General features: G+C 44.7%; 1 protein-coding gene across 6 annotated transcripts in view; it reads right to left on the bottom strand.

The window, feature by feature from the left end:
* LOC147608970 (lipase class 3 family protein) overlaps positions 1–26,727 on the bottom strand; it is a 96,176-nt gene that overhangs the window by 30,152 nt on the left and 39,297 nt on the right. For all 6 annotated transcript variants that reach the window (XR_015264368.1, XM_086788546.1, XM_086788543.1 and 3 more), the window contains exons 2-4: positions 7,040–7,172; positions 6,728–6,932; positions 6,550–6,647 (exon numbers count right to left, since the gene is read on the bottom strand). Coding sequence is in view for 5 of the 6 variants with exons in the window: in XM_086788546.1 (XP_086644672.1) it covers positions 6,550–6,647; positions 6,728–6,932; positions 7,040–7,172 (436 nt within the window). In the remaining variant the exon portion in view is untranslated. The remainder of the gene's footprint in view (positions 1–6,549; positions 6,648–6,727; positions 6,933–7,039; positions 7,173–26,727) is intronic.

The raw sequence follows: 26,727 nt of genomic DNA, 5'->3' as shown, positions 1-26,727 counted from the left end.
GAGGAGCCTGTATTGAAGGATCCACCAACGGTGGAAGAGCCACAACAGATTGAGTTTCATTCTATGAGAAAAAGAGAAGGCAGCGGTCAAAAAGTTCCTCTTGGAATTCGAGAATTATTCGCTATTGGTTTGCCAAAGTCAGGGAATGATGGTATATGGACCTTTCAAATTACCAAGACCATGTATGTCATCAATTGGACCTTTTAGATCACTGGAGGATATATAATGCCTTCCATGACAGTTTATGGAAACCATGCACAGGAGGAGCCTGTATTGAAGGATCCACCAAGGGTGGAAGAGCCACAACAGATTGAGTTTCATTCTATGAGAAAAACAAGAAAGGTAGCGGTCAAAAAGTTCCTCTTGGAATTCGAGAATTATTCGCTATTGGATGCGAAATGGATGTCAGAGAAGTACTTCAAGGACTATCCAAATATACTACGAGCTTATGAGGAAGTGGTTCATCCACATATATTTGAAGTACAGGTATAATATCAACGTCTTGGTGTCACAAAATTCCTTACAGTTTCTATTTTCCTACTATTCATGTGTGGCATGTGGAGCCTAACATGACACATGTATGGCTGGTGTAGCCATACATGGTGTGTCTGTGTGGCATATGGAGTTTGACATGGCAGTACATGTATGGCTGGTGTAGCCCGACATGATAGTACATGTGTGGCTTATGGGACCTGACATAGTGTACATGTATGGCCCATTGAGTCTGACATGACGAAATTTCCTGGGACTAGCTATCTTGGAGATCTTTTGTAATTATGTTCTGGGAAGGTTCCGGAAGGATCATGAGCCCTGGACATTTTATTGGATACAAGTGAGCAGATGGGTGTTTCTTCCAATCTAGCTGCACTCATGTGTGTGCATGACTTTGATTTTATCTTTGGATGACTTGTCTTGTTTGCCTGAACAATGCTTGAGATTTCTACCTGTTTTGTCCATGGGACCGGGGACGCCTAGGCACCATGTGGACGTGAATGTGCGCACTTGTTTGGGACTGACAGGTGGTCTACGTGTGTTTTGCAGGTGGTAAGTATCCCCAAAAACTCAATTTACAGCTTTATGAGTTCACATGCTAATAATTATTGATGCGAGTTCACACTCACTTATAAGTGACCGGATAACTTATAAATGAGTGCACATTGAGCACGATTTATTTAATACATGTGGCGGCCAAAAGCTAGGCACTGGACATTATTTGGGCCTCCTTCAAGTAGGTGCCCCCCTTCTGGACCTAAAAAGCACACGTGCGAGCTAAAATTGGCAGAGGAGCTCTAATCTTGAGAAATACCCCAGCTTTATGTGAGGCACCTGCTTTTCCGGATGCATGGGAGCTGGTCGACTGATTCTACAAGCTGTTTACAGCCTTCTATCGCGAAAAAAATCTATTAGGTGCATGGGAGCTGCTGGCCGACTTCTCCTGCATGTTCTCCACTGCTGGCCGGCTGATTTACAGCATGAACAGAGGCTGGACAGAGGATAAAAACAGAGAGGAAGAGCTGGTCGGGGGCATCTAGACAGTTTCTCTTTTGATCAGGGGTTTGAAGGCTTGTGTATAGCTGCCGGTCGTTTTCTTCTAAGGTTACTCAGGGCTGGTTGACTGCTGAAAACAGCCTTTGAGGGCTGGTCGACTTGCTCTATGAGCCAGACAGGAAGAAGACGATGATGTTGAGTTGTCCCGAGCTGATGTGGGAGTGCTATGGACTGTCCATAGTTGTCCTGCATGTGCTTGATGCCGGGAATGCTCACTTTAGCTGAGAATTGTCAGCAAATTCAATTTATGTTATGTTCTCTTGTTTTCATATTGTATTGGAAGAAACAGGTGCAGCTAGTGATGAACCCTAGGCACCCGCAAAGTTGTATTGGAAGCAAACTCCTTTTTGGTAATCTAACCATAAAAGGGGGGGGGGGGAGGGGGGGCATCTCGTTCTGACGATTATGTCTACGTTCCTCCGGATCCTTCCCTCTCCTCTCCCATTATTAACAACACTTAGCATCCCCACTAACACAAATCACATATAACCTTGCTTATGATTTCCAAAAACAAAGTGAGCCAAAAACACCCCAAAAAAAAAAAACAACATGCTCACACAAATATAAAATTACAATCATTCGCAAAAAAACCCCCAGCCCCCCAACCCCATTAGGAATTCCCAATAAACCACTAACCTTTTCATTCACTAACTAGATTTTCTTATTCCTTTCAGAGGAACAAAGATCATTGAACGTCACTGAACATCAAAGCCATCGACAAAGCTTTTCCATTCTCCCCACACAAAGGTCTTCAACGTGATCATGAGGACGCGATCACGAGGACGTGATCGCCATTAGGAAGGGGGGAATATTAACCCATTCCTAGGGTTAACAAGAACTACCACCATTATCTTACATCAAGGAGTCAAGATAGATACACCAAAGGGTCATACATTCAAGATATGAAGCAATGGTGTTCAAAGCTACAACTTGGACGGTCACCCATAATGGTGTGACGAAGTATTTATTGCAATTACCGCTTCAAGAGCACGTGGTAGAAAGTTAGGATGAATTACTAAGTGATGTAATTCATGGATATATTATGAGAGAAGTCATTGTAGTAGCATTAGGCCTCTTATGAGCCTAAAGTTCCCAGTCGGCCATAGTTTAAGTGTGAACACTTATGGCCATGTACATATAAGTGAATCTCTCTCATAATACACCATACTCTTCCATTGTGCAATTAAGTCTTGCTCTTGCTCTTTCTCTTGCTAGTCCTCTTGCGGGGTCGGCCCATCTTCTGACCCCTAGTGTGGTGTACTGTGCAGATTTGTCATCTTATTTTTATCTGGCATGCTTATGTGTATTTTCAGATTTCATGATTGATTAGATTTTCCATGTTCACTTGCCCTTCCATTTACACTTGCGATCAAGAAGATTCAAGAGAGGGATTGTACCTCTGGCCCTCTTCATTATATATATATATATATATATATATATATATATATATATATATATATATATTCGACTGGAATTGATCATTATTATGCTTATAATGATTCTCGATAGCCCAAGAAGCAAGATTTGTATATGGGAGGCAATGATGCCAAATGACCCATTGACGGCAACGATGCCAAAATGAGATTTGACGGCAACGATGCCAAATATCTTGGACTTCACAGTCGGGAGGTCATTGTGACCAGATGGCCCAGATTACTATATTGGACTTCGCAGCCGTGCAGTCATGACCAGATGGCCCAGATGACTGTATTGAACTTCACAGTCGGGTGGTAATTGCGACCAAATGGCCTAGATGACTGTATTGGATTTCGTAATTGGATCGTCATTGCGACCAGACGGCCCAGATGACTGCATTGGACTTCGCAGAGTCAGGCGGTCATTGCGACCAGATGGCCCAGATGACTGTATTGGACTTCGCAGAGTTGGGCAGTCATTGCGACCAGATGGCCCAGATGGCTGTATTGGATTTCATAGTTAGGCGCTCAATGCAACCAGATGGTGTTGATGAATTCTCGGGCGGTCCTAGTGACTAGATCGCCTTGAGCGACTCTCGGGTGGTCCTAGTGACCAAATGGCCTTGAGCGATAGTCTGAGTGGTTTCTCTCAGGAGATACATAGCTCGGCACCGTTTCCGATGAAACCAAACAAGACAATCCATGAATAAGAGGATCATTACTTATGCATTGCATACTGATGTATGTTTGAATTTCTTTGACTTTATGTGATGTTTTTGATGTGTGGATGATGCTTGGATTTATGGCATGTGATAGTCCACTGGGCTCTAGATTACTTGGCCAGTACCTGGAGTACCCAGTAGATGCGAATGATGCATACTTGTTTGTTGACTAGCTTCTGTCTAGTTTTTGCAGAAGGTAAGTATGCATTTATTATATCTAACACATGAGACAGGCCCAGAAGAAGTACCATCAAGAATAAAGCTATTGATCAAAGAAAACGCATTGAGATGTTGCAAGATGAGCAGATGACACCACAAATATGGGGAAAGCCCAGATGCACAAGCTCCACAGATGGGGCTAGTACCTTGAAACATATGGCCGTATTGGGAACATATGGATATATTTGAAACATATAGAAGAGCTTGATGTACTTGGAACACATGGATATACACGGAACAAATGGATGTGCTTGGAACACTTGTAGTCCACCAGACAGGTGGAAGAAGACACGGGGATAGGGTCCATAAGGTTTGATTAAGAAAAAGCACCATTCTTGGTCAAAAAGCAAGAAAAAGCAAAAAGTCAAACAAGATTGACCGCAATTCAAGGTCACCATTGGAAAGAGGAGACTAAGCCGGACCAAAAGCTAAAAGCCGCTTTTTCAAAAAGCAACTCCAAGGCCAAAAAGCAAGGCCCTGAAGCTAGAAATGCAAAACAAGAACTTTTGACTAAAGTTCAGTAATATTTTACTATTAAAAAGGCCAAAAGCAAAGTAAAAGGCAAAAGCAAAGCAAAGCGTGACTTTTTGGCAAAAAGCAAGGCTTCCCAAAGTATAAAAGAAGCATGAGCCTCTCTTGAGCATCAATTTGAAGAAGAACCTCTTCATCGCGTTACCATCTTCGTTGAAGCGTGAAGATCAACTTCTCCATCATCATCTATGAACCAAATCATGGAGTTTTTTCATCGCTGCCCGCCGCTGATTCAAAGTGTCTCCATCAACTACAGTGCCACAACATCATCTGTATGTACGACTGTACGGATCCGTACAGCCGTACCGAACTATACGGGCATGTGCAGAGGGCTGTACGGGTTGAAAATTTCACAAATCCTAAAAATTTCAGAAACCCTAAAAATTGCTTTTGGAGGTTTTTATCGCTCGAAAACTAGTTTATATCAATTTTCTTACCAGAAAGAGCTTTTCCATGGTTTTCTTCATCGCGACAAGGCTGTAGGAGTTGTGGAGGTTACTCATGGGATGAGTGAGTGATTCTTGGACTTGGATTGGAACTAGAACTTGGAACTTGGACTTGGATCTAGACTTGGACTTGGATCTCGGACTTGGATTTGGATCTCGACTTGGACTTGGACTTGGATCTGGACTTGGACTTGAACTTGGATTTGGACTTGGACTTGGATTTGGACTTGGACTTGGATTCATTGGATTTGAATATGGGATTTGGTACAAGTCCGGTGAGGGATACTTGTGGGTCGTCCTCGTGATATGCTCGGCATTAGAGATCTCGTGCCTAGAACATCGACTTGGATATCCTACATCGGCATATCTGTTTGTTTTGTATTCATTGATAGCGGTGTGGTGTATTGTGCAAGATCCCTATTCCCTTCTCTCTCTCTCTCTCCCCCCTGTCTCTATATATATGCCTAGATGAATCCAGGAACATGCCCAAATTCACCTTTTAGGAACGTGCATGTTATATACTCATGGTAGTCAACCCACAAGACTATATAACTATCAACTACATTATGCATAGTATGGACTAGATACTACGACATCCCCACTAACGTCGTCAGTGCCCAATAGTGGGTGTAGAACTTTGTATCAAGATATGCTCTCACACACGCACTCCACACACACACACACACATAAGAGCATATATTCACTCAAAGGCCTTCGTACTGAGTTTCTGTCAAACCTCCGGGGATGCAAGGCAGACTCAGCCATAATGAAGCCTAGCACTAAGGGAAGTAGCAAATAGAAAGAATTAGTATAGCAAATAAGTAGTTGATAGAGCAAATGCACCGCCAAAGATAGAAAGAATAAGCACAATATCAACTGGCCGCAACTCGGACGAAAAATTCACAATGTGAAATTTGCATGTCCGCTAATACGGCTGAATTATATACCTCTGTCTCTATATCTTTCTCTCTTGGAAACGTGGTTCGGTCTGTCAAATCACTGCACGCCCCGCTAGGCTTACAAAGCTTCTCTGTTGGAGGAAGAGGAGAAGCTAAAGGTCAAAGCAAAAGAGGACACCTTGTCCAACACTTCAAATGAAGTGGCTCTCTACACATTAAACAAAGGCTACAAGGGGAAGGCTAAGTACAACTCTTCATCATTTATGATTTTTGTCACAAACCTGGACACATTGAGAAAGATTGTTTCTTTCTAAAGAAGGCTTGAAAGGCCTACATTATGCATGAAGAGTATGGAGATCAAGGTGAAGAGAATGGAGAATCAAAGGAGGACAACAAGGGGCATCATGAAGCCTTCACAATGCAAAGTGACCATCTCTTCTAGATCATGTCTTGGACTGTTCTTTAATCTCTCAGCTCTAGTAGTTTAATCATGTTTTTTTTCCATGATTTTGTCACTTAATAGATGCATCTTCTTCTTTTTTACAAGGGGTAAAAGGGGGAAGGGAGAGAAGGAAGAGGGGTGCGAAGGGGGTGGTGGTTTTTTTTTTGGGCCGCCCGGGGGGGGTGGGGGGGGGGGGGGGGGCGCTTGTTTGGTTTCGGGGTTGTTTGGGAGTTTTGTTGTGTGTCGGAGTTGTTTGGGAGCTTTCTTTTGTGAGGTTTTTTCATTGGAGTATGTAGAGTATTACTATCTAGAGGATTCTAGATCTACCTGCAAGAAACTCTAAGTGGCTCGCACCAGCAGCTCGATATGAAACAAGATCACCTAAAACTGCTGCCACTGAATCTACATCATCTTCATCTCGTGTACTGCAGAGAGAAACCCATGCTTTAAAAAGTCAAAGCAAGATATTTTCTAAGCACCAATAGTGATAGCATCAAACACTAACATATATTTGGCCCTGCCAAGACAGCAAAGGGCTTCTCGAATCCCATAGTCAAACATCTCATGGTAGTAGGCTCTCCAAGCCTCACTGTGCCTTGCATACAAAGAACTCCATGCCAAAATATCTGACCCCATGCAACATTGCAGTACTGTCAACACCCATGCTGCAAGAGCCAAAGCTAGAAACAAACCGCGATGCCATCCACCAGCTGCAATCGCAGTACAAAGTTCAAATAAGAGGTTAAGAAGACTACTAGAATATCGTAATGGAGAGTCCAATGAAGATAGAGAGAAAAGGCATACAGCTAAGCCCAACCTGAATAGCAACGGTTTGTGCCAGCGGAAGCACTTTTTACAAATGAAAAAGTCAGATATGCTGCTCCCACCAGCTGTAGCAAAGTCACAAATGCACCAAACCTTCCCCACCAAAGCCAACGTACATACCGCCTCTGGCCCCAAAAACAAACAAAGATCAGGTTTTTGAGAATATAAACCCATTGTGAGAATGAAGATGAGTGCAAAAGAAAGCTTTACACAACTATGTGACAATTCACTACAATCAACAAGGTACAAACATTGCCTCTCATTCAATAATACAAAGCTCACATGAGAGATAGTTCAATAAGATACAAACATTGCCTCTAATTCAACAAAAGAAATCTCAAGTATCCACAAAGATCAAGTTCTTGAGAATATAAACCCATTGTAAGAATCAAGAAACCCCACATGGAATTGCAAGACCTCTCACTGACACAACCGTCAAAACACATGCCATAAAAAACAGGGCACAATATAGGTGTTAAAAATTCATGATCCACCCTCAACTATGTTTGTACATAAGCTCCCACTGGTTGTCACTTCCCTCCTGTGGGGAGAAGCTCACTAGAACAGCATAATACAGGTTGCCTCAAGGTGGTACTTAACCATGCAACATATGTCATGAGAAACGTAAACCAGAACAAAAACAACAGGAAGCTTATGGAATTTTGAAGGGGACTGAATGGGGAAAATGCCACATCAACAAGGGAGGAATTAGAATTAGGGGGAGAGGGAGGAGGAGGAGAGATGTAAGCAAATAGGTGAGGACATGAAGGGAGAGACGAGAAAAATGAGCAAAATTAAAGCTACAATCTATAATAGGAAGCATGTATCTTTTGTATGATTGACCATCAAGTTAATTAAACACACTTAAGCACGTAGGACAAGAGAACACTACAAAGGGTATGTGAATTTGGTCAGAAATGTTCTGATACCAATGTAACTTGGTTGAACACAATGCTAATTTTGTTTTTGTTTCACCAAGATTTAATAGACAACATGCTCAATACAAGAAGTAATTTGCTGAATTAACAAGAGACGCACAATGAGCCGGAACAGCCAGCCCCTCCCTCAAATAAAGTATATTGATCTTGGGAGAATCAAGTACATAGTGTCATGGGCATTTCTGACCAGATTTCCATACCAATGCATATGAATGCAGTATTGCAAACAATGTGTTGTCGGTGTAGACTCACCATCTCTCTTCCCTCTCTCTCTAGAAGTAGGTGCCCCCTTCATGAGGCCTCTTTGGCTGTATTTTCTGCACTTTCTCCTTCCCAACTCCATATCCAAGCTTGCTAGTGTGTTTTTCAAGCTTCCAAAAGTGTTTCCACGTCGTGTTCACTCTCCCACACTCCCAATGACTGAAATTCAGCAAAACAGCTCTTATTTTTGCTGTAATTTTTGGTCTTTTTGGTGAAAAGTCTAATTTTAGCCCTCCTTTCTCAAGTTGAACCATAGGGGAAGCTTTCCCAAGGTTCCCATCCTCTTGAAGACTTTTGTCGCGAAGGATCATGATAAATCGAAGATTTCAACACTCCAAACGCTTCCATCGCGAAGACTTCCACTATCATCGACCCTACTTAAAATTGGTAAGCTATGATGCTTAAATATGGAAGCAAGTAGCAGGAGGGAGGAACTGGATTCCATGATTACATACCCTATGACATGTTCTCTTGTCCTAAGTGCTCTCTTGCAGATTGTTGCTACCATGTGTTGGTGGAACAATAGAGAGCAGATGGTAGGGAACACAGGCACTTGAGAGGGTAGTGTGAGCTGCAAGTCTACACCGACAACAATATTCATATGCATTGGTATGGAAATCTGGTCGAAAATACCCATGACACTATGTACTTAATTCTCCCAAGATCAATATACTTTATTTGAGGGAGCGACCGGCCGTTCCGCCTCATTGTGTGTCTCTTATCAATTAAACAAATTCCTTCTTGTATTGAGCATGTTGTCCATTAAATCTTGATGTATTTAAGTGTATTGATTAGCATTGTGTTCAACCAAGTTACAACGCCACACAACCTCGCTATCTATAATGGGATGGCACGGTGGCCTGCATCACGAGGGCTTACTAGTTTTCCATACAAGGGGGACACCAGCATAGTTGATTATCTTATGGGATCATCGGAACTAGCCTGGTTGATATCTAACTTTACCATCCCACCATGCCCGCTTAGTGCCGATCGCAACTACCTCGCCTTCACCCTTATCTGCATCATAGTCACAAGGGACAGGGGACGGTGACGGGGGACGGGGACGGGGACGGGACGAGGGACGGCCATAAGTAGGGAACGGGGACGGGGGAGGGAACGGCACTCAAAAAATACTTTTTTTTAAAATTTTTTACTCTGCACTTATTCTACTTTGGAAGCACATAAAAATGAGCACAAATTTACACTAAAATGCTAAGATTTTGAGTCATATTAATAATTAAGTAGATACAAAATGAGTCATGACTCAAGAGTCAGGACTCAGGAGTCAGGACTAAGCCTTAAGGAGGCAAAATACAAGGACGGACTCAAATGAGTCAATGACAAAAAAGTGCTGAAGACTAGAGGCTAGAGGCTAGAGCTAAGTAGTAAGGCCCATGAATCATGATCCATGAATGATCATCCACGTGAAGTGCTCGTCTCATGGTCATGGGTAGCTTGTGCGGCTGCCAAAGAAGCATCAAGCTCATCCTCAGTCTCATCCTCACTGGCATGCTGCTCCTGCACCTCATCCTCCCGTTGCTCTTCTTGTTGACTCATCTCCCACTCGGTGAAGGAATCTGCCTTCTTGGTCATGCTCTTGCAAAGCATTCGCAAGTTCGCGCTGACGAAGACAAGGTCATTGGCACGCTCTACCCCGAGTCGGTTCCTCTTCCTAGAGACAATGTGGCTGTAGATTGTCGCCATGGACCACGTAATGATTGAGAGGCCGTGGAGATGGAGGGTGCCGGTGTCGTGGATGGTGTAACATTCCGACTTGATGGCGAAGGTGATGGTGTGCATGATCCCGATCCACCACATGACTCCATGGTAGAGGCTTGAGTTCCTCTCCCCATCGTCGCGGGATCCACGGCCACTCGTGGTGTCCTTCTTGTCGCTTCGACCCCTTCGTAGATGCTAAGCTTGTCAAGAAGTTCCCGTCTCTTCTCGGGCGTGACATTCGTGCAAAACCTCACCTCATGCCCACTCTCATGCAAGAGGTGGGCTCGCACTTTGTCGGCGCCACCCGTTCGCCGGTACGGGCAAAGCTTGCATACCCATGGCCGAGAACCGCCTCCATGAACGGATGTGGTGTAGTTTACCTCCTCCCACCATGTCCATCCCGTTGTCCTTCTACGAGAAGCCCCGGCACGTGAGGAGGATGCCATGGTTGAAGATGGCTTGCCGCTTGACTCTTGAGCATTGAGGAGTGAGAGAGAGAGAGAGAGAGAGATAGAGAGAGAGAGCCTTGAGGAATGAGAGAGAGAGAGAGAGAGAGAGAGAGAGCCTAGAGGCTTGGAAGTTGGAAGACTCAAGAGGCTTGAGGGAGAGGTGAGAGCCTAGGCCCTAGAGCTTGGAACTTGGAAGTTGGAAGAGATTCGAGAGAAGATTCAAGAAGCTTGAGCAATGAGCAATGAACTTGTGTGTGCTTGTAGCCTTGTAGAGGTGGGCTCTTATATAGATAGGCAAGAGAGAGAGAGGGCCAAGGCCCAACAGCCATAAACGGCTAGTAGAGCCCAAGCCCAATAGCCATAAACGGCTACGATGGCAGGCAGGCGCAACGGCCAGAAATGGGCGCAACAGCTATCTACCGTCCCCGCACAGGCCGTCCCCGACAGCCGTCCCCCGTCCCTATGCCGTCCCCTGCGCCGTCCCCTGTTTGAAACGCCCGTCGGGGGATGTCCGTCCGTCCCCGTCCGTCCCCGTCCCTGCGCCGTCCCGTTTCGGCGTCCCAATGTTCCTAGGCTCCGTCCCCGCCGTCCCCTGTGACTATGATATGCACACCACCTACCCCAGCACAAGCACCGCCCAACTCACACTACACCCCGATCGATTTCACCCATGATTGTGATCTTATCTATCCAAATCACCTCTATCGTTGTCATTGGATGTAGACCCATGTGCACACCTCACCACCCACACCTCACAACAATCATCCACACATCCGCCATCGATAGTTTTCCACACACCCGCCACTCCGCTGCCAAAGCCCACACACGCACTATGCCTTGGTATGACAACAAATGCAATATCACATGTACATCTTTTGCATGAGTTAGCTACAAGAAAAATCCAGAAGCATGAAGCTGAATGGACTATCCAGTACCTTACTCGTCTTGCAAGGAACGAGCACATTGTCATAAACAGCACGAGGACTTATGCCGACTCTTCCTGAGCGGGAATTCCAACAAGACTTGCCATAGGATCCAAGAATGCCACTTACCCACCCCCATCATAGACCCACACATCTGGCACTCATATGCACACGTATTATACCACATACCCCCACCAACCCCCCCTCCCACATCCACCTTCTTCACGGGAGACATGGTAGTGAAGACTCACCTCTCTTATGCCAAGGTGTCCCTCCTAGCCCATATGTTTAATAGGGCCCTCTCAAAGGGCTTCCCCCCCACTTGGTCATCACACATTATTGCGCCTCTCGATAAGGCAGGAGACCCCATGGATCCTAATAACTCCAAAACCATAATGATCGGCCATATCTTGGCAAAGCTCTACGGATCTATACTTGAGTCTCAGCTCAAGACGCTGGCAGAGAGAGAGGGATACAGGGCATCGGGGTAGGCAGGATTCAAGAGGACCTTCTCAGCGCTAGATCACATATTCATGCTTCAAGATATCATCGAACAAGCCAAGGCTGATGGCCACTGACTATACTGCTACTTTCTGGACTTCGGCAAAGCTTTTGATACAGTGCCTCGGGCCTGGCTCCTACAATGCTTACAACATCTCGAGGTCCCATCTAACATGATATGGAGCTTATATGAGTTAGTTATTAGCAGGATGTGTGAAAACAGCTTTTTGTCCAGCCCTTAAAAGAAAAATTTTTGGACATTTATTGGTTTTACTCATTATTTTTGTCTTTTTTGCTGGCCGACAGCCTTTAGGCTCACCGACCAGCAATTTCCCTCAGTATATATAGCTTAGCTTAGCCTCATCATTCACTACGGTGTACCAACCACTTCACTGTCATATCCGGTACCACTTCTGCTGCTGCCGGGGACTCCACATCATCTGCCTCATCTTTATCAGCTCTTCAGATCAACACATCAACATTTTATATCTGGCCACACATCGGGACAGCATCCCACCCTCTGCTACAGGCCACACCGTGGGACAATACCCCTCTGTGCTACAGTCCATATGTCAGTGTTTACATTAGCGCTTACATCAGCACTTCATCAGCGTTTTACATCAGCGCTTACATCAGCACATCATCAGCGTTTTACATCAGCACTTCATCAGCGTTTTACATCAGCATATGTCACCATTTGGTCCATCACCATTTCTGGAGCCACTTCTATGGGGTTGTCACTCCATAGAGCGGCCAGATTTGTACCATGTTCACATGTGGCCACGCCAGTGCCCCATGTGAAAGGATTAGTCATTTGGTGTCACATGGACGGAACCAGTTGTGTACCACCCGTGTGTGACTAGTTTTGTGCCATATGGACGGGAGCCTTTTTGCTGCCACCCGTGTATGACTAGGACTGCGTCTATAATGGACAAAATTTCCCTTTCATGAAACTTGTACAAAGATTTCTTGTCGGGCACAAAATTGGCGCGACATAAATGTGAAGTCTTATCCCGTAGGCGAACACAAGTCCTGGCACTAACCTTCCTATGGAGTGACAATTCCATAGACAAGGTCGGCACAAATATCAGTCCTACCATGGAGTGACAGTCCCATGGATAATGTGCACATGCATTTATGTTTGCATGCATAAACTTGTTTTCGCATGACTTGTTCTCATGTGTTTTCCAGCTATGTCGTGCCAGTACACTGGACGGGGACACCCCCAGTGTACCATGGTGTGCTCTTTGCTAATGAGTTGATGTGGCGTGTGAACAGGTGGTAAGTATTACCCTTTTTCTTGCCTTTTCAAATGTAAAATCCTTTAAGTATTGTCAACCTTAATAATTATAAGGTTGGGTGTTCACACACATTTTAATATTGGCTGGACATTTGCTCTCATGTGGATGCCCAACATTATTAATAACATTATAGTTATTATTGCATGAGGTAATTCTTTCCCCCCACACGTGGAGGGTTGATGGGAGTGTGATTGAAGGAAAGTACCCACCTTGTTATTATCAGCTGTACTCGACTGCATATATACCAGTTGTACCCGCCTGCATCTGTACTAGTTTGTACCCGCCTGGATCGATACCAGCTGCACCTACTGGTTTGTACCCACATGCATCTGTACCAGCTGTACCCGCCTGTATATGTACCAGCAGCACCTATTGTACCTGCATCTGTACCTACTGTACCTACATCTGTACCAACAGCACCTGCTTTACCTGCATCTGTACCAGCAGTACCTGATGTACCTACTGTACCTGCATTTGTACCAACAGTAGCAACAATACCTGTTGTACCAATAGTACCAGCAGTACCTACTGTACCTGTTGTACATGCATCTGTGCCTGCTGTACTTGTAGTACCTGCATCTGTACCTACAATACTTGATGTACCAATTGTACTTGATTGTACCCTCAATTGTACCAGCTGCTTCCCAACATCTATTGTAGCCAGGATCTGCTTACAATTTGAGAATGCGATCAAAAGCGGAGGAGCTTCTCTCCTAGGAATTGAATATTTGTCAAGTATTTATCTCCATATTTTTTCAGATTCAGTAATAATTAAAAATTAAATGTTGTTTGAATAATTAAAAATTAAATGTTGCCTTCATTAAGTAAGGCCATCAAGACGATGACTTTTTCCCATGATTACTTGACTGCGCCATCATATTTTGGAGGAGCCAGTGAAGGTCATTTTGGATATGAGGGAAAACTAGGAGCAAAGCTGATTCAGGAGCACCAGGTATTGCTCCCTCCGCGGTGTTCTCCTTGCCAGGCGTTAGTACGAGCGTGCCTGTTGGTGCACGGTCTCGGAAGACCAATGAGGGCAGGTGTTCACCCAGTGAAGATGGGAGATTACCTGTGACTTGGTCTACACCGACAACATCTTATTGTTTACCAGTTGTACTCACTCCTTGTTATGGAGAAATCTGACCTAGGGCCCGTGAAAACTTGTACAAATAAATACTCCAAGAAATACAACAGTATCCGGGGGGGGGGCTTTCCGGCCCCAGTGATGTTGTCAAGTGCTCTTTATTATTTTTTCAATTTTAATGTAGCAACTGTTGTCCATTGTTTTATCAGAATATGCAGCAGAGATGAAGACAAAATCTGAGAACACAAGAGCAAGTGCACTGCAGAAAAATATAGCAATAGAGGAGGAGAGAGAGAGGCGTGTAACTCTACTATATACACGAGAAAACCCAGAATACCCAATACAACCTATGTGGGGGCAAGGCGCCAGCATAAAGAGCAGCCGACAGCTACAAGCATGCTATGCAGATCTATGTATAACTCCATCCAGTGCCATAAGAGGGATATAAGATATCATACATCGCCGATGCTGGGGCTATGAGTGGCGTGAACATGTATCCTGAGTCTGAATGAAAGCGAGCTAGCCTCTCCTGTGTCTCCATCTGGTGTCTCATCCGGATAGCTGCTATCTCTCGGTGACGGAGTCGGGGTGCTCTATGTCCAGTCTGTCTGTCTCCTCCTGGCTCTCAATTCCTCTACTCTCTGTGCGGTCACCCCACGTGGTACATCAGCTGGCACTGGCATAGCTCTCTGGAAGAAATCTGTGAGCTGGGACTGTCTCCCACCCCTAGTGGGAGCGGGTGTCTAGAGGAGTCTCTCTCGGGAACTATGAAGCTCTAGTAGTAATCTGCCAAGCTGTCGCTGGTCCGAGGCCTCCATAAACTGATGTAGTGAAGAGTGCTCCTCAAACAATCCTGCATATCTATCTCTGACTCCCTGGTGGGCTCTACATCTACATACAAAGTGATCCTCAATCTCCACCTCCTCGCGGCACAATTTGCATATCCGCTCAGCTTTGGGAACCCGTGCCGCTCTCCCAACCTCTATCTCTAGCTGATGTGATGAGACTCGTAGCTATCCAATAGCAACGCGAGAGCTGTGTGGCATGTATACATCCATATACCGCGGTCGCTGTATAAACCCATCTCCTGAGATGCTCATAAAGTGGTCTCTGTAATACAGCATCTTCGGTGGTAGTGGGCTCTCTGGTGCTGTCCATGTCTCCTGTATGTAGTGCTGCCATATGTCCTCTCTCATTTCCTCTCATTGAGAGAGAGGTAACCCCGTGGAGCAAACTGATCATACTGAAAAGGTGGCAACCGCTCAATGTCTATCCCATGATGTGAGAACCACTGTAGCATCTGTGCATACCAAGATCCAGTGTGTCCCCAGCCTCCGCCAGCTGTCTGGATGCCTCAATAGCTCGGCGGGATAATCTCTCCGTGGACATCTCCCTCATCCTGTATATAAAAGAGATCGTCTGGAACAATGCCTCCACTGCCATAGGTGGTGCAGCAAACTCAGCTCGAACAATGTCGTGCGGGACAGATGGTTTGCTGCGTATCATCCTCGAGAGCATCAAGATCTGTGGTCTCTCCAGCTATACCCATGTGGAGGCTGCAAGCCTTGGTGCCCAAACCGCTACTGCATACATCAAGGCTGGTGTCACTAATGTATCAAAGAGCCACCCCTTCGTGCGGCGTTCCTAAAAATGTGCCAGATGACACTGACGCTCAAGGCCAACAAGAGCTGATGTCTCGGACTCCCAGAGCCATGGAGAAGCGTCCAGCTGAGCTAGTAAATGTGATGCCAAGGTTAACATAAGAGCTCACCACCTCGACCCACCCTCCTGCTAATGTGAGAGTAGTGTGGCTCCTGACTGCGGGTGAGGTGTGGAAGATCATAACCTTGGTTTTCCCAAGGTTCACTGTGAGACCCTACTGTGTGCAGAAGTCGTCAAGAGCCACAAGGTGTCTTTGAAGCCCAACCTGCGTGTCGGATACCAAGACGATGTCATCAGCATAAAGCATAACATGGATAGTAATACCTGATAGCTCAACCCCAGAGCCTCCTCCCTGTGTGATGTAGTCGACCACCTCATAAATATGGAGCCCAAAGAGCGTGGGGGAGAGTGGGCACCCCTGCTTCACACCAATGGTGCTAGTAACTGTGTACTCTCCCAAAGACCTGCTCATATAGCCTGTATATGCCCCACATCATGTCTGAGGGTATGCCTAGTGTCTGTAGTCGCCAAAAGAGGCACTCTTTGGGCACAATATCAAATGCCTTGCGGAAATCCACAAAGCAACAATAGAGTCGTTGCCTCCGTGCCTTGGCCTGATCAATCAGGCACCTCAATGTAAAAATGTGGTCGATGGTCGAGAAGGCTTGTCGGAAGCCTGCCTGGCCTGCTGCTCTCAATCCCCCATCCTCTGCAAGAGTGCTCAGCTCTGCCTCCAAAACTGCCCCGTATAGTTTGGCCAATATATGGCCAATCATGATGGTCCTGTAGTTCCCGGGATCTAGTACATCTCCCGCTTTATGGATCGACACAATAGTGTGCATCGTCCACTCAGTCGGAAACCCCTCTGACAGAGCTCTGTTGAAGAGATGAGCAAGAAATGGTGCCAATGTATCAATAGCATAGATGAGATGCTCTCACTGTAATCCTGTATGATCTGTCGCCCGTCCATGTTGGAGTCGGCATATGGCCCTTCTGACCATAGGTGGGGTGAAGAAGGTGGAGACGTCCGCAATTGAACAACATCCAAATATGTCTGAAGCACATGCGGGCAATCTTTGAAGAACTCTTCATCTACCCATTTAGCATCAATGGGAAGATAGTTCTTAAACTTCACAAGGTAACGCCTCACAACTTTGCCTGCAGGAAGCTTGCGTTCCTTGTGATACACAATCTGCTCTGGCTGCAAGATCTCCTCAAGCTCATCCACTTCTCGAGGATCCTCAATGACCATTTCACTGGGCTCCGGCCCTACATACTTGCGAAGGAGACTCACATGAAAAGCATTGTGTATGTGCCAATGACTAGGTAATGCCAATCTGAAAGCCACTTCATTGATCTTCTCAATCACTCGAAAAGGCCCATAGTACCTGGTTGCAAGCTTAGGATATACACCCTCTTTGCCACGCCTCTTTGCAAGTCTTGCTTTCTCAAATTGCAGCAATACCCAATCATTCTCTTTAACATCCAATTGCCTTCTATGCTTGTCTTGTGACCTTGCAATGGTTGTCCGCACCTGAGCAAAAGCAATATCCAAGTCTCTTACATACTCATCAGCTGCAAATATCTCATCCTTTGTGCGAAGGATGGGTGGCAAAACCACCTTACCATAAACAATCTCAAACGGGGCCTTTCCCGTAGATGCATGCACCGTGGTGTTGTATGCAAATTCCACAAGCGGTAAGTACTTCTCCCAAGAAGACTTCTGATCCGCCACATAACATTTCAAGAGATCCAACGCGGCTCAATTTGCAGCCTCACTTTGTCCATCCGTTTGAGGGTGATAAGCTGATGAGAAGTCTAATTTGGTGCCCATATTATCAAATAAGGCCCGCCAAAAGAGACTTGTAGTCCTGGGATCTCTATCCCCCACAATGGACTTCGGCATTCCATGATGTTTGAACACTTGTGCAAGATATGTTTTAACCATATGCTCAGCTTTGATGGTCTTTTTGACCGGCAAGAAATGAGCTTGCTTGCTAAACCTATCCACAATTGTCCAAATTGCATCATTACCCTGTTGGGTACGTAGCAAGTCCATAACGAAATCCATTGTAATACTTTCCCATGGCTGCGTGGAAATAGGCAATGGCTGAAGCAAACCTGGTGCCTTTTGCCTATCAAATTTGACCTTTTGACACGTGATACATGCACGTACATATGCCTCTATGTCCTTCCGCATACCTGGCCAAACGAAATACCGCTCAATCATGTGTGTAGTAGGCATTATGCCTCTATGACCAACATATGGAGGAGCATGGCACTCATCCAAAACCTTTTGCCTCATGTCAAACACCACACATAGGCAATTATCTTTCATGAGATAACCCTCTTTGATCACATATGAGGCATGTGCATGACCAGCCATCAAATCAACCCAAATAGTGGCAAAATCAGCATCCGTATGATACAAATCACGCATGGTAGACAAGTCCCCATGAGAGGCAATTGAGATAGCTGCTACATACGGCTTTCGTGACAATGCATCGGCCACTACATTCTTCTGTCCCGGGGTGTGCAAGATCTGAAAATGAAACATAGAGAGAAAATTGGCCATCCTCATATGCTTCTCTGACAACTTAGTTTGAGTAAGAAAATACCTCAAACTCTCATGATCTGTCTTCACAGTGAAATCAGCCCCAAGAAGGTAATGTTTCCATATAGTAAGTGCATGAATTACAGCCAAGAGATCTTTCTCATAAATGCCAAGAGATAGCTCTGCATCATGCAATCTACGACTCTCATAAGCCACGGCATGTCCCTCTTGATTAAGGACAGCTCCTATGCAATTTAAAGATGCATCACATTCCACACAAAAAGGCTTTTGCAAATCCGGAATGATCAACACTGGACCATGAGTAGTTGCATCTTTCAATTTGAGGAATGCATCTCTCTCACATTAGTCCATTTGAACACGGCCTTCTTCTTTGTCAAATCATGTAAAGGAGAAGCAATCCATGCAAAAAGCCGAATGAACCTGCGGTAGTAAGAGCATAATCCAAGAAAACTACGGATCTCATGCACCGAACTCAATTCGGGCCAACTCCGAATTGCATCAATCTTTGCAGGATCCATCCACACTCCATCTTTGGACAGAATATGTGCAAGATAATGTATCTCTGACAAGAAGAACTCACTCTTCTTTGCATTTATGAAGAGTTTATGCTTATGGAGCTCTTCAAAAACAATAGCCAAATGAGCTTTATGCTCTTCTTCGGACTTCGAGAAGACTAGGATGTCATCAAAGAAGACACCTGTAAATTTCCTGTACCCACGGAATATGCGATCCATCATTCTATTGAATGTAGCCGGGACATTTGTAAGACCAAAAGGCATAATAAGATACTCATAAAGCCCAGATGTTGTCCTTCAGACCATAAGGCATAACAAGATACTCATAAAGCCCAAATGCTGTCCTGAAAGCAGTTTTGTGTACATCTTCAGACACTACAAGCACTTGATTGAGATCAATTCGACTAAAGCATGCCAATCCATCAAACTTGTCAAGGATGTCGTCTATGCGTGGAATCAGAAACCGATTCTTGATGGTAAGCTTATTCAAAGCTCTATAATCCACACACATACGAAAGGATCCATCCTTCTTTTGAACTAAGAGAACGGGTGAACAATATGAGGAAGAGCTTGACTGAACCAAACCCTTCTCAAGAAGCTCATTCACTTGCTTCATGATCTCCTCTTTTTGGGATGCACTTACACGATAGGCTGGCCTATTAGGTGGTGAGCTACTCGGCACAAGATCAATACGATGATCTTCCGGTCGTACGGGTGGTAACTCATTTGGTAACTCATCAGCAAAACAATCATTGTGCTCTTGTAAAAATTTCAGCCTATCATTACTAAGAGTGTTTACATGTACATTATTTTCCTCAACATGATCTTGTACAAAAATCAAGTACACAAAAACACTCTTTTTCATTACTTTCTTAATTTGTACATGAGATACAACGGGAATGGTATCACCCTCTCCACCAGCATCAATTACATGCTCTCGGCCTTTATACATGAAGGTGATCCTATTGGTCTTGTAAGCCTTGCACGGATCAATACGTGTATGCCAAGGCTTTCCAAGCAATACATCACAACCATTCAAAGGCACCACAAGAAAATCCTCATGATCCACATAGCCTTGAATGTGTATGCGCAACTTGCCAAAAATAGGCATGACCTGCACTTCTCTACCAACAAAGACAGCCCCTGCTTCAATTTGAGGACCCATGTCCTCCACTTCAATACCCAAAGCAGCTGCCATCTGTGTGGATATGAAATTTTCAGATGCACAATCATCAAACATGAACAAAGCGGGCTGATCTTTGAGCTGTCCCCAAGCTTTACATACAACCCTATCTTTGCTATCATGTGAAGTGTTGCCCTGCACATCCGGAACCATATGCACATTAGGCTTTGATGCATTTGCATTATCACGCTTCTTCTTGTTTGGGCATGCCTTTGCAATATGCTCGGTGCTACCACAAGTAAAGCATTTTCCCTCACTCATATATTGCTTTTTCTATTCCAGAGTGAGACCATAGTCTCTCAGTTTGAAGGGACGCTTCTTGGTAGTGTTATTTTGAGCCTTTGGACCATTTTTATCTTGGTTTTGGTCCTTTTTAGGTGGTTGTCCATCATTTTGCAGATCTTGGACAGCCCTCTCTTTGCCTTGAAATGAGGGTTTAGCCTTATTGGATCGACTCAATTTGAGTTCCAATTGTTCGGTGGCGGTGGCGGCTACGATTGATTGGTGTAAGGTATGACCAGGATACATTTGTAGTCCCGCTTTGTACACGGGTTGCAATCCCGATTGAAACCTTCTCTTCCTTTCCGCCTCGATGACATGCATAAATGGAGACACCTCCAAAAGCACTTTCCAAAACTTTAGTACATATGCATTTACCGATTCCCCCTCATTTTGCTTTACCCAATCCCACTTCATTGTTATCTCATTCAATGCATTGGGAGGCAAGAATTGAGCATAGAACCTCTCCTTGAACTCTCCTGAACATGCTTACATGCCGGATCATGGATTTCTGAGTGAAATCCTCATCACTGAAAGTAATATCAAACTGGGCAATAAAAGCAAGTGCCTTTGATGCATCATATTCTCCATGATATGTGTCAAACTTCACAGATTTGTCTCCGGCTTTGAAGTCACGAGACTTTGATGCATGTGTGTGCATCTCAACATGTTTTCTCCCATGTTTGTCCATTGGGACAGCCCCTGTGTGACTGGTATCATTTTTGGACCAAAAGGTGATGCATAAGGCATAGATACATGTGCCCTGTAAGCATGAGGCATGGCTGACCCCTCAACATGCATTGATACATTTTCAGCCATAACTTCTCCCTCACGAGCACACTCGAAGGCATGAGTGGCATGAGAGATACGCCGAATACCTACACCAACAGAAAATTGCAACCCATGATGCATGTGTTGTGCATGCACATTTTCAGCCGGCAATGGCATTTGACATACATGACCACTGCCATAAACATTGTATCCTTCACGGGCTACATAAGGTGTTCCTGCATGGCATGAAGTCACTGATTGTTCCTCTCCCATCGCATGGAGATTCATCCTCTTAGACATAAGTTCTTGTTCGGACACTTGTGGAGATTCCAAGACATGTGAGATGGTTGCCTTTTCTGCATAGGCATCCTTGGTACGAGCCAAGTATACACGTGTTGCATCCCTCGGTTGCATGTGCAACTCTTGAGCAATCATTGCCATTGCATGATCCATATAAGATTCAGCTTTCTTGGCCTTCAAACGGTCATGTACCAATGGATCCTCGCGGCGGTAGAGATTCAATTCTTCTTGTTGTGCATGGAGAAGAGCCTGCATACGAGTAAGTTCAGCCCTCAAGACTATGGACTCTTCTTCCTGCATCTTCTCTTTGCCACAGGACGGCTGTCCCACGTATTCATGTTCCCTATTGTGTACTACATGAGTTTGCTCATCCTGTAAAGCATTGGAGGCATGCATTTCATTGTCCCTGCCTCTTGTGTTAGCATCTCCAACATTCATTGTATGGCTGTCCGTAATGTTCTAAGTGTAGAGATCGCTAGTGTTCACGGTGATCGTCTCTCACGATAGAAGTGAAAGAGAACCGTATGCTCTGATACCAATGTAACTTGGTTGAACACAATGCTAATCAATACACTTAAATACACTAAGATTTGATGGACACTTGCTCAAATACAAGAAGTAAATTGCTGAATTGACAAGAGACACACAATGAGCCGGAACGGCCGACCCCTGGGAGAATCAAGTACATAGTGTCATGGGCATTTCTGACCAAATTTCCATACCAATGCATATGAATACAGTATTGCAAACAAGTGGTTGTCGACATAGACTTGCAACCAATACTACCCTTTCAAGTGCCCATGTTCCCTACCATCTGCTCTCTATTGTTCCACCAACACATGGTAGCAACAATCTGCAAGAGAGCACGTAAGACAAGAGAACACTACACAGGGTATGTGATCTTATAATCCGGTTCCTCCCTCCTGCTACTTGCTCCCATATTTAAGAATAAAAGCTTACCAATAGCAAACAAAGTCGATGACAGCGGAAGTCTTCGCGATGGAAGTCCTTGGAGTGTTGAGATCTTTGATTTGTCACCTTTCTTCGCGACAAAAGTCTTCAAGAGGATGAAGGGAACCTTGGGAAAGCTTCTCCTATGGTTCAACTTGAGAAAGGAGAGCTGAAATTAGAGTTTTCAGCAAAAAGACCAAAAATTACAGCAATAAAGAGAGCTGTTTTGCTGAATTTCAGTCATTGGGAGTGTGTAGGAGAGTGATTAGCATTTGGAAACACTCTTAGAAACTTGGAAAACACCCTAGCAAGTTGGGTATGGCTATGGAGAACTTGGAAATGTAGAGAAATGGTGGAAAAACAGAGTTTTCAGCCTCCAAAAATCTTCATGAAGAGAAAACACGAATTTTCTCTTAATAAGTAAGTGAATTGGGGTCCAATCAGGTGAAGGGACATGGGGAGATGCCCATTTATGAGTAAAAGGGGAGAATCAGGTCTTGGACATTGAGTCTTGTCCGCCTCGGGACTTTAGTGAGTGTGAACTTGGAAGCGGTCATAATTTATAAGTGACTTTTGGGCGCCCAAACTTTAATGAAGTGGGAACGCACTCACTTATAAATATTGGCCAAGTCCTAAGGGCTATTTGAGCCTAGATTGGGTAATACTTACCACCTGTTCACATACATGCCACACAACCATGTCAGCAGACAGTTTCACACGCACGGTTCACGGGGGGGCGTCCCCTAGCCTAGAACTACACATAGGTCATGCAAGCATGAAAACAGCATGCAATTTCATTTGCAGACAAGCACATAAAGATGCTATGCAATGCAGCATTGGTATGGACAATCCCCGTTCATGAGACTATACCAAAATAGACGTGCTCCAGGCAAGTACACGAGGTACCAGACGCAATGGAACACCAATCCACCAAGCATTTCCGGGCATGTACACGGAGGCACAAGTCCCAACGGAAAGCCAAGTCTATAGTATCACATGAGTGGCATCAATCCCCGACATAAACAACAACCATGGACACCAGTCCAATGTACATACATGATAAGAAAGCACGGGTGGACCAATTGGGTGGCCAAATGGTGACATTACCCGTATCTCGTCCACATTGAATATGAACAAAGAGTGCCCCTTTATTCGTTTTTTCAAGCTTAAGATTATTTATCTGTCTCCGTATTAACCTACGTTTGCAAATTAATAGGTATTTAAAAGCTATTAGACTTTATCACCCGCTATTGTTCCTCCTTAGTTGCCCGGTCGCACAAAGAGGCAACCCGTTTTGTTGTGGCTCATGTATGGTTTTTTTTTTTTTTTGCTTGTATGCGTGGCAATTTACACCTTAGGCCCTTAGTGTTTTTTTTTTTGTTTGTGTTGTGTTTTTTTAGACACCCAGACCAGCAGTCAACCAATGTCTGGATCAACCAGGAGCCACAGAACATCCTCCCACAAAACTCATAGCCCTAGCAAGTTACCTTTACACCCACATAATCTCTAACAATACCATAACCTTTACATTAGCTTTACAACATGATGCCTCGCCTCAGGAGTGTAAACTAAGAATCGCACCTACAGATGTGGGTTCCACGGCCCTACTACCCCTTAACTTTATAATCACATCAGGCTTGAGAGTGCCAGTAACAGATCTTTTGGTAGATACAACCTCATAATCAAAAAAACATTGCTTACAGGAGGAAACAAACGGCTACAGTGTTTCCATGGCATCCTCCATGCTCTTCAACTGTACACAAGAATTCCACATACTTTCCCCTCCCCATAGCTCCTGTACTTGGCTACTTTCAAGCAGTTGAGGAAATGTTGGGTCAACTTCAGTTGCTTTTGCACATCTCCCTTTAGCTTGATACGAGTGTGAAATCTTGAATGACAGATTGCTAAAGTCCATCTTTGACGACTTCCCATGTCCCCGCACACCTTCAGCACAAAATAATTAGAATTAATCTTCTTCTCTCAGTGCTGCACGCAAATTTGCAACAAGATTTCTTGCATACATGAGACGAGCCACACATTACTACCACTAGTAGCAAATCTATTAACAGGATTTCTTGTATAAATGAGGCAGGACAGACATTACTACCTCTACTAGCAAATCCTTGTACGACAAAACCAGCCATCGATTGAATTGAAATGCAAAATTATGTTGTGTATGTTACCTTGACTGTGTTTCCCGGCTTTTGAAAGGGCAATAGCAACATTGCCTACTGTCACAGGATTATACTCTGGGTAGGTTGCAGAAATGGCCTTGATATTGTCCTCAATGCTGAACCATACTAAAGATGGCATCTGTTGGGCAACCCGAATACCCAGCTTTACTACATCGCTATCATGGTTAAAGAGTTCCAGGAGATTGCTCCTCACATCGGCAACGACAGACCGTGCCCTGTCCTCTGACAAAGAAGAGCTAGATGACTTTCGCCAAGAATCTTCCGAGCTCTGCCTTTTATTATCTCTCCTCATGTCCGACGACCGAGCTATGTCAGTAAGGCTTGCTCCCTGCAGATTGCGAACCACCGAGTCCACCGAGACCTGATTCTTGGCCTCTTCCTGAATCACGAGTCTTTTGGAGCGCCTAGCAGGGGAAGGTGGCGGTTTCTCCATAAAAGCCACCACAGCAAGAACACAGAAAGTGCTTTGTTCTCCATGTGGGAGCTATGTGCGTTTACCTATTCACAGATTCGACAGATTGCCTGCACGCAATCCGGAGAGCTCATGAATGCAAGATTCTGTCAGACCCTTACGGATTGCGTGCAGGCAATCTGTCAAATCTGTGAATAGGTATACGCACATAGCTCCCACATGGAGAACAAAGCACTTTCTCAGTGTTCTTGCTGTGGTGGCTCCCATGGAGAAACTGCCACCCTCCCCTGCTAGGCGCTCCAAAAGACTCATGATTTAGGAAGAGGCCAAGAATCAGGTCTCGGTGGACTCGGTGGTTCGCAATCTGCAGGGAGCAAGCCTTACTGACATAGCTCGGTCGTCGGACATGAGGAGAGATAATAAAAGGCAGAGCTCGAAAGATTCTTGGCCAAAGTCATCTAGCTCTTCTCTGTCAGAGGACAGGGCAAGGTCTGTCGTTGCCGATGTGAGGAGCAATCTCCTTGAACTCTTTAACCATGATAGCGATGTAGTAAAGCTGGGTATTCGGGTTGCCCAACAGATGCCATCTTTAGTATGGTTCAGCATTGAGGACAATATCAAGGCCATTTCTGCAACCTACCCAGAGTATAATCCTGTGACAGTAGGCAATGTTGCTGCTGCCCTTTCAAAAGCCAGGAAACACAGTCAAGGTAACATACACAACATACTTTTGCATTTCAATTCAATCGATGGCTGGTTTTGTCGTACAAGGATTTGCTAGTAGAGGTAGTAATGTCTGTCCTGCCTCATTTATACAAGAAATCCTGTTAATCGATTTGCTACTAGTGGTAGTAATGTCTGGCTCGTCTCATGATGCAAGAAATCTTGTTGCAGATTCGCGTGCAGCACCGAGACAAGAAGATTAATTCTAATTATTTTGTGCTGAAGGTGTGCGGGGACATGGGAAGTCATCAAAGATGGACTTTAGCAATCTGTCATTCAAGATTTCACACTCGTATCAAGCTAAAGGGAGATGTGCAAAAGCAACTGAAGTTGACCCAACATTTCCTCAGCTGCTTGAAAGTAGCCAAGCACAGGAGCTATGGGGAGGGGAAAGTATGTGGAATTCTTGTGTACAGTTGAAGAGCATGGAGGATGCCATGGAAACACTGTAGCCGTTTGTTTCCTCCTCTAAGCAATGTTTTTTTGATTATGAGGTTGTATCTACCAAAAGAACTGTTACTGGCACTCTCACGCCTGACGTGATTATAAAGTTAAGGGGTAGTAGGACCGTGGAATCCACATCTGCAGGTGCGATTCTCAGTTTACACTCCTGAGGCGAGGCATCATGTTGTAAAGCTAATGTAAAGGTTATGGTATTGTTAGAGATTATGTGGGTGTAAAGGTAACTTGCTAGGGCTATGAGTATGATGTCAACTTGCATTCTTTTCACCATGTGCTTTGTCGTAAGCCCCATTAGTCCAAGGGGATGGTCTGAAAATGTGAGGGGTTTGTAGTTCAACTACAATGTGAAGTCAAGGAGTGGACATATGCTTGCGATGGGAGTGTGTATAGGCATTATAGGAGAGTCAAATAGGAATGAAATCAACAATACGCTCACCTCTTCTTGCCAGGACGACATTCTTCCCTTAATATAATGG

The sequence above is a fragment of the Cibotium barometz genome, chromosome 52, assembly GCF_041138505.1.
Source record: "Cibotium barometz isolate CiBa-2024 chromosome 52, ASM4113850v1, whole genome shotgun sequence".
NCBI lineage: Eukaryota > Viridiplantae > Streptophyta > Polypodiopsida > Cyatheales > Cibotiaceae > Cibotium > Cibotium barometz.
This window is presented reverse-complemented; position numbering and strand designations above follow the sequence as displayed.